Consider the following 9698-nt stretch of genomic DNA (forward strand, 5'->3'; position numbering starts at 1 on the left):
GTTATAAAACTGAAAATGTTTTTCAAAGCCATGATTTAATGAAACCATATTTTGACAAGATGTGTTGGTTAAGTTTTATTTTTCATGATGATTCCAAAATGTACATTTCTTAAATGTTCGATTTCGATAGGATATAATTTGAATTGGAGTTATTTCCCATGGCCGCCATTTTGGAGGGGTAAATGGTAGATATTCGTACTTTAACTTACCAACATAAAACATGCGGTACAAACAAGTTTGATAAAAGATCCTTACTAGATTATAGTTTTGAATCAAGCAACCATAAAAGAAATTAGAATTGTTCAGAAAACAACTCAATTTACTGTTTATAAAGTCTAGTGGACATTATAACAAATTGAAATGGTGGATTTATAAAGAATTCGTGCACTTAGACATCCACAATGGCGACAAAAAGGAAGTAACTCTTGCTCAAATTGTGTCCATGGAATTATATCTATAAGTGTAGTTAACATTTATTTATTCTTCATGAACCAAACACCTATTCCAAAAGCCAACCCAAATACTGTCACACTTGTTACAAAGGGAATCTTCGATTTTACAGCTCTCCAAAACATGTACGGTACAATTTTCTTTATTTCAGCCCGAAGCATCTTTACTGATTTTCTTTGTTCTATCCTCTGTAAATATTCATGGAGCAACGGTCTCCTTGCTTTGGCAAAAAATCTATCTTCTAATCCCAAGATTGTCATTCGATCCATGTAAATTATAAGATCGATATCAGCTGCAGTGAATTCAGGTCCTGCCAGGTAATAGTCTTGTCCTTCAGAAACCGCTGCTGTAAAAAAGAAGTTGTAAACGTTACGTTTTGATTATCATTCAAGCTGGTGTTTATTTAATTCGTTGATATGATTATAATTTTACTAAGGATTTCGACCAAAATTGGTCTTTCTTGTTACACTTGTCGTTTTTACTAGAATGTTGAAAAATGCACAGGTCTGTTAGTGAGAGTGGTTAAGTTCAGAATAATAATAAACCGAAATAAGAAGTCGTAGATTGGAAAAGAGCAAAAAAAAAAAAAAAAAATGACGAACACAAATATAAATAAAAATAAAATATTAAAAAAATAATCATAAAAATATTGAGTAAAGTTTCTTCGCTGAAAAGTACGAGATGAACTTAATAGATAGCCAAGAGGTTAGCAGTAACTTTTCCTGTCATATAGCACATTCTTAAGTCATTTGTTTCCGGGTTTGTCCGTAACATCCGTCGTGATCCTCACGATTTTGTCGAGTAGTGGTCAGTAGTTGATCTCGTATGACATTGTAACTTGACGCGAGGAATAATAGTATGACTGATAATCTGTGTTATAGGTATACCACAACGATTACACACAGTTTTCAGCAGAATATATTATAGGAAATGCTGGCAAGAGAAAAGGTTTTTTTTCAGAAGGCAACTGTGTGACATCCAAAGTTGTTTATACACTGTTGATGATTTTGTGACAGTGTCCCATTTAAAAAAAATCATAGAGATATCTGAAACTGTACACGTGTTTTACAGAAAATCTGCTATACAAGATAGCCAAACAATTGTTTATGATGGCAACCGCGAACACAGATCCTATTGAAAGCCGATAACAGGGTGTGTTAGATATCTCTATGTTTTTTTTATATCTATGTAACCGTTACATAAAGGATCAACTTAGACGCGCTTTATTGACAGGGTCCGAGGTTAGACACGGCTAACGGTACTGCAGATGCAATATATATGTATTTATTTCATTTGTGTGATATGTTTGGTTTTTTTTTTTACGTTTTCGTACCTTTATTTTTAACCAAACAGCCTTCAAATTGTTCAAATTTGTTATCAACATCATCTAAGCATTTTGCAACCTTTTCCTTGTCCAAAACAGTTTGTGCAAAGTTCTCTATCTTTTCTACTTTTGTCAAAAAAGTATTTCTTAAATCCGGGTACTTTTCAGCAGACGTTTCTAATCTTTTGATGAATGCTGCAATAAGAAATTCGGTTATTATTAAATTTCAATAAAATAGTACCATCTAATTTCACAGAATATTTAATAAAGGAAAAACATATATGATAAGGCCACATTTTAGCCCCTTGAATTTGAAAATTAATCATTGGCCTTGAGTATCATTCTAAATTTAAAATGAAATACCAATCTTCTTGACATTATGCTGTAAGATATTAGTCACAATGTACATGCATTTTGTAAAATTCAATAAACTCAGCATAATTTGAAAATATTAAAGATTTATTCATTTTTTTGCAATTGGACGTGCTGAATAACTATGACTAACTTCATACCCCCTTTTGTTCACAGTTTTAATCATTTCAATATATATTTTTTTTTTTGTGCTGACTTGAAGTTTGGAATTATTCCTATTATATTTCATGTGGATAAGTTCCGTTCATTGTTTCTGTAATGATAAGGGAAAATGTATTTCTTAATTTCGTGTTCTATGTCACAGAATTCTTACAATACTTTATTCTCTAAAAACCAATACAACCAAAGGTACAGAGAATGACATTCAAAAACGATATACAAATAATACATAGTATGGCAGAGGTGAGTTAAAATTGGTGTCATATGTGATACGGTATGAAAAAAAACACACAAAAAAACCCCAACAACATGCCAGTAATGTGGTCTAGACAGGAAGACCGATTTTCTCGTTTATTATTTTAATTAGTTTATATAGTCTTTTCATAAGAAAAGATTATTTTTTTTAAGTTTCTCAATTTTAATACATTTGAGTGACAAGAAAAATACACGGGTAAATACAATTTCCTTTCATTTTTCAGTGCAGGACATTCTGAAATATAATGATATTCGTCTCCTACCTCTGATCTGTCGAAAAAGTGTGCATTTTCCCTCTGATCTTTCTAAATTTGTCCATCGACCTCTTTTGATTGGTAAATTGTGATGTAGTGTCTTAAATTTACAAGTTATATATTTTTTTATTTGGAAGTATTTGTAAATAATCTTCAAATGTTAAATCTTTCTTGAAAATTTTATAATTCAAAAATTCTAACATTGTGGGATGTTTTGAATTTCCGAAGTCATGTTTGCTTAAATTGATCTGTGAGTCAGAAGTTTTACCGCTGCAACTAACCATTTTGAGTTATTACCATTCTGAAGTAGGAAAGCATTTGAGAAACCGCATTCATGCAATATGCCATTTACATTTTTCACCAAATTTATTTCTTGGTTATTTGTCGTGTAATAGTGAAGTGATGCTGGACAGCTTATCGTTGTTAGAAAGCAGCTTACACCAATAAGAAATAATTTTAGCTTTAATCGAATTGTTTCATGGGTGACGCTCCGTTTCCCCATAAACAATAAGGTTCGGAGTACAGTACTTGTTTTCATATGGAGAAGATGTTTCAAGAATTTCAAATGAACATTTTTCAATAACTAGTATATCATTTTTTCTCATAGCCCGTACTTCGCATCCATAAAGGAGGATAGGCTTTAGAATTTTTTCAAACAGGTCTATTTGACCTTTAATTGACAGATTGTTTATTCTGCCTTTCTTCGGTACACTGTACATAGCTTTAGTAGCTTTTTCTGCCATTTTTTTCTTGGTTTGCGCTAAGGAGCCTCACCTGTTCAGAACCAGTCCCAAGTAGTTAAATTCTTTTACTACTAGTATTTTGAATTCTTCGTTATTATAAAATTAATTTCAATTTACTTTGTTATCGTCCCTTTGAGAAGACGACAATTTTCGTTTTAGCTACGTTTACTTTAAGCTTCCACATTTTACAATATATGTTAAAATGATTGAGTTGTTTTTGAAGATCATCTTTTGACTCCGCAAGTAAAACTGTATCTGCATATAGCATGCAATAAAACAATTTTTGATATATGGATAGACAGTTTTCAAGGTCATCTGAGATACTTTTCAGACCATTTATTTCCTGTCTTGATATGAAATCCACTTAGTCGTTAATATATATTTAAAATAAAAGAGGCGACAGATATTCTCCTTGTCCCACTCCTTGTGTACATGGAGCATAATCTGATGCCTTTCCGTTATATATTACTCTGGATTTAATGTCATTATACATGTTCATAATTATTTTTAGCATTTTACCATTTATATTGTAGCTAACTATTATTAAACATCAAAAGTAGTCCGTGATACAATCAATTGTTTCTTGCTTTCTTTCAAGCAAGGAAGTTCTATTCGGATAGAACATCCTCGTTTCCAGCTTACTTTTCTTCATTTCAATTGTTTACCTTTCAGGACATTGCTATCATAAAATCCTGGCATTTTCACACCGCTTATTGAAAAATCTCTGTTAAGTAACACGCCAAAAGTAGCAATCCCAATGTCAATTTCTGCGAACAGATCTCGTAATCTTTGTACCTCCTTCCCTACTGCGCTGCTCCTGTCTGGAACTAGTCTAGCTCCTATGGAAAAAAGAAAAAACCAAGATAAGTTAATATTTATGACGACCCAAGCAACATTAACGTGAGCTGTAAACGCCAATGAAACAGAAACAGCACGACATAAATCGCAAACGAGAAATCAACATAGAATAGGATAGAATATTTTTATTTCCCAAATTGCAGGGCCCATAAAGGGCATAAAATCAGTTACAATTGATTGACAGAATTGATAATTACAACAATAAACATCACAGTGTACATGTACATGTATATTTAGTATATTAGCATTGGTCAGAGCCAACAACAATATATATTATGAATGCACAATTACATTATATGCATTCGTTCTCAAATTATTTACTAGACTTGGTATCAATATTCAGACCTGATCTCCTTAATTCAAAACACTCTCCAATATAACAGCCCATTTTTTCCATAAGAGATACATATGTCTTCACAACCTAGCTCTAAATCGGTCCGAGTCATTTGGTTAACATTTATTAGCATAAGGAACACTTTAGCATTTTTCAATAAAACCTGAATAAAGTTTTTTTATTTATAAAGAATGTATAAGAAACATTAAACACAAGAGAGATATTTATTGGAAGTTGAAATGGTTTATTCGTAACAGATAAAAGTAAGGTATCAACAATACAAGAAATTACGAGGTTACGAGTTATATATAAATGTTAGGTACATGTTTGGTTCAAAGCTGGACTTGTACAATCATTAGCAAAGAGTGTAAAGGTGCTTGGTTTTATAAGAATACGACATGATACAATACTGTAATTTAAATTATGTATTACAGTAAACATGTGTAGCTCTTAAACTTGGTGATAGCCTATCACCAAATATATTAAGTCATTTTATTTACATATGTTAGCTAAGATAATCAAAATACCCGCTTTGACTTTTTGATCGATATGGTCTATAATTTCCTCTGATTCCAATAAAATATTATCCCCATCTTTAAGAACAGGAACTTGTCCTTTAGGGTTTAACTTCATAAATTCTGGATCATTTTGTTCTCCGGAATGGATGTTAATAATTTTTCGATTAAATGGACAGCCTTTCTCAAACAGTGCCAGCAAAACCTGCAAATAAACAACACTGGACTACTAAATCCGACTTAGAAAACCAAATGACTTTGTCTTAAATGTCCAAAATATTTCATTATTTTGCTATCGTTCAATACAAATAAGAAAGAAAATATTTGGAAAGCCAAACATACAAAGCGTTAGAGAGTATGACCCCTGACAAAACAGCAAAACTCAGGTCAAATTTACTTTGCAACCTTAATACCATTTGTACAACATTTAAATCCTGCAAATACTTAAGCCAAGGCTACTTGAAATAGGTGTATTCGGGGACTGATAGTCCACCAGAAAATACCTTAGAAAATGAAATGCACATATATCTTATCCTCAAAACTAAAATAGTCGAGGGTTTGGATTGGTTTTACAGAAAAGAGAATATAGAGCAAAACATACAGAATAGTGGGAAAAAATAAAGAATAGAAAATAATTGGGTACTAAAATATAAATAACAGAAAACATTGGGCAAAAAAATAGAGAAAATGACATAAAAATATAAAATACAGAAATGAAGCCCCCTTCTCACCCAGACCCTTGTAGCAAAATAGGAAATATTTGGTATACGAGACAGCAAGATATATTTTTAAAGATCAAAAGAATATTAGAAACCAATATACGGTTTTAAATAAAAGACAGTTCACTCAAGTTGACCTCTAAATGTTCAATATTGTTTAATAGCTGCTACGTGTAGATGTTCCTTGGCTTATTGCTGTTTCAGGATTCCCTTTCTTACTTGCATTCTACCAAATGTTTTTTTATTTGTTAGTCGTTATATGAAAAACGATTTCTTAAAAAAAAACTTCGCCCAAACATTGTATTACAAATAGACTTGTTTCGTTACTAATAAAATCTTTTATCTAAATATTGATTATAACATTGTCGAGGTAACATCACACCTTTTTAACTCGTACTTTTAAAATGTTATGACGTTATAATTTACATTACATGTATGTTTCTTTATAATACGTTATTTTGATTGGCTAACAGCAATCTCGTGCATTCTTCATTTCAAAATGAATTGTAACATTCATGATGACACGAGCTTCCACAATAAAGTGCACAGGTAAATAAAAGAAAAACTTGATAGAAATCGTGTTTTCATGATCCTATCAAAAAATGTAATTATAAGTATTGAACGCTTCTTTTAGTAATTTTATTTAAGAATTGAATAATTCTTTGTAAATGTTTTGGGGTATAAAAGCGTTGACCGAAATACATTTTGTATGAAGTGCTTCCGCGCTTCATTCTAAAAATGTGCGCACGATCAACGCTTTTAAAACCCTATAAAATTACTAAAAGAAACATTCAATACTTATAATTACATATTTTTTCCAGGATCATGAAAACACGATTTCTATCAAGTGTTTCTTTTATTTACCTGGGCACTTTATTTATTGTGGAAGCTCGTGTCATCATGAATGTGAAATGAAGGTTAATTTCAGAATGATACGAGATTGCTGTTAGCCAAACAAAATAACGTATTATAATGAAACCTATATGTAATGTAATTATAGGGTTGTAAAAGCGTTGACCGTGCGCACATTTTTAAAATGAAGCGCGGAACATACAAAATGTACTTCGGTTAACGCTTTTACACCCCAATAAATTTACAAAAAGAAGCATTCAATTCTTAAATAAACATTTTACTAGTATGGTTACAAATTCAATTGAAGGGTTGTACAATCTTAAACAAATAACCTTAAATGGATTTTATTTTCAAAATGCTCTACTAATACAATCGCAAAAAAGACAATACAATGATTAAAAATAAAAATATTTTAAATTTCTTCTTATTTACCTTTTGTGCGCAGTTGGATGTATAAAAATAATACAACGTGAAGCGATTTTCAGACATCCTGTATCTCTGAAAGTGTATTCTCCTTAGTTCCAATTATTCCGATTCAAGCAGTGTTGTTATACATGTAACCTTGAGAATCGATGTGATACACTGTGTACCTATAAAGGTGAACATGTTTAAATGGGGAAAAATTAGAACATTTGATATATAAATCACGTGATACGTGTTAATAATTGATAAAAAATCAAAACAACAGTTTTGCCCCAAGTGAATCTCATTATAGTATATAGACACAGGCGCTTGGGGAAAAAAGTATACTATAATAGAAAAAGTTGGGCCCATGCCCCAAGTACATGTGCATATGTGCATATAGCAACCACGCTCCTTTACATTTTGTATTCAACTGTAAGCCACGGTTACCGATACAATTGACATCAACATTAATGATTCTACGATTGGCCACTGGTGGATCCTCGGGGGCGGGGAAGGGGTGAGGTGTAGAGGGTAAAAATCTTGGATCCGCCCCTGCAAAAAGCGATAATCCAGCTAAGGAACAGTAAATAAATCTTTTACTAAAACTTCGTTACGCATCCTTAAGGAAAGAACAAAATAAGAAACATACAAAGAAGGGACGATCGAAAGCTTTAACAACAGATAAAACATGGATAGCCAATCGGTGTTAATCATTGCGTCATTTATGTTTGGAGAAACTTAGTAGCTTTAAAAAAGACGATGTAAGCGGGGTATCTTTAAAGACAGGAAGGTGATACATATACTGGAAGCTCTGTGTAAGGATAACCGGAAAAAAAAGTGTGATATCCTTTTCAACCAGAATAAGAAATTGAGCTATGATATCTCATTAGACAATTTAATGGACATTTAAAATCTTCGTTCTTGTGCTAGTGCTGACAGCAACTTTCATAATCTTGCGGGTGACTTGACCCAGGAAACGATATTTGAGGAATAAGATAGTCCGCTTACCTACAAAGAAATTTCAAAGCTTTATCCGATCTGAAACAAGAAGACTTACGAATAAACGAAATTTCAATCTAATATATTGTCTATTGTGATACAGTTATTTAATATGGTTTTGCCTTCAAGATATTCTCCGAAATCATAGACAGAAGCTATCATTGTTCCATCATTCAAATGTAAAGGTGACCCCCCGTCAGTGCTCAGTGACCCGTCAAATTATCGAGTATCAGCATTGTTATTAACTTTGCAGAACTTTTTACTTCAATATTTAACCAAAAATTACTGAAATAGTCACTACAGTTTAATGTTATTACTGTAATGATTGATGCACAGTTTTGAATTAAACCAGGATCAAGAACAGTCGACGCAATTTTTGTATTGTCTAAATGTAGCTAAACGTAAACGTCTTTACCGTTGCCTCGTAGGCTATACGTACACTAGCAATTGACATTGTTGATATATTTACATTTATATTATACAGGCAAAGTTTCACTTTGGTATAACTGGTAAATTGTTGTCAATTATAAAATCTATGTATATGAATATAAGTTCATTTTTTCGCATAAATGGTTTTGTTCGAAATATTTCACCATTAATACACAATGTAATTGGTCTTTTGCTAGGAAAGGTTTTATCATCTATTTTATTTTCTTCTCACGTTGACGACTTGGAAAACGATGTAATGTACCGATAGATGAACACGAAATGTCATCATTTTATTAATGATGATGATGATGATGATGATGATGATGATGATGATGATGATGATGATGATGATGATGATGATGATGATGATGATGATGATGATGATGATGATGATGATGATGATGATGATGATGATGATGATGATGATGATGATGATGATGATGATGATGATGATGATGATGATGATGATGATGATGATGATGATGATGATGATGATGATGATGATGATGATGATGATGATGATGATGATGATGATGATGATGATGATGATGATGATGATGATGATGATGATGATGATGATGATGATGATGATGATGATGATGATGATGATGATGATGATGATGATGATGATGATGATGATGATGATGATGATGATGATGATGATGATGATGATGATGATGATGATGATGATGATGATGATGATGATGATGATGATGATGATGATGATGATGATGATGATGATGATGATGATGATGATGATGATGATGATGATGATGATGATGATGATGATGATGATGATGATGATGATGATGATGATGATGATGATGATGATGATGATGATGATGATGATGATGATGATGATGATGATGATGATGATGATGATGATGATGATGATGATGATGATGATGATGATGATGATGATGATGATGATGATGATGATGATGATGATGATGATGATGATGATGATGATGATGATGATGATGATGATGATGATGATGATGATGATGATGATGATGATGATGATGATGAT

General features: G+C 32.0%; 1 protein-coding gene across 1 annotated transcript; it reads right to left on the reverse strand.

The window, feature by feature from the left end:
- Positions 1–278: 278 nt before the first annotated feature.
- Positions 279–8390, reverse strand: LOC127700239 (ganglioside-induced differentiation-associated protein 1-like). The gene is made up of 5 exons (XM_052203664.1): positions 7268–8390; positions 5277–5469; positions 4223–4396; positions 1784–1969; positions 279–796 (listed from the first exon to the last, which is right to left on the reverse strand). Exons 1-5 carry the CDS (start codon positions 7322–7324, stop codon positions 474–476), a joined length of 933 nt encoding a protein of 310 aa, XP_052059624.1. The 5' UTR covers positions 7325–8390; the 3' UTR covers positions 279–473.
- Positions 8391–9698: the final 1308 nt, after the last annotated feature.

Source organism: Mytilus californianus, unplaced genomic scaffold (assembly GCF_021869535.1).
Source record: "Mytilus californianus isolate M0D057914Y unplaced genomic scaffold, xbMytCali1.0.p SCAF_5, whole genome shotgun sequence".
Lineage (NCBI taxonomy): Eukaryota > Metazoa > Mollusca > Bivalvia > Mytilida > Mytilidae > Mytilus > Mytilus californianus.

Coding starts and splice junctions, on each gene's coding strand:
- LOC127700239 (XM_052203664.1), bottom strand. CDS start 7,324: ATGTCTGAAAATCGCTTCACGTTGTATTATTTTTATACATCCAACTGC. Junction 4,397..5,276: donor CGATCAAAAAGTCAAAGCGG/GTATTTTGATTA, acceptor TTTTTTCCATAG/GAGCTAGACTAGTTCCAGAC. Junction 1,970..4,222: donor TGATAGCAATGTCCTGAAAG/GTAAACAATTGA, acceptor TTCTTATTGCAG/CATTCATCAAAAGATTAGAA.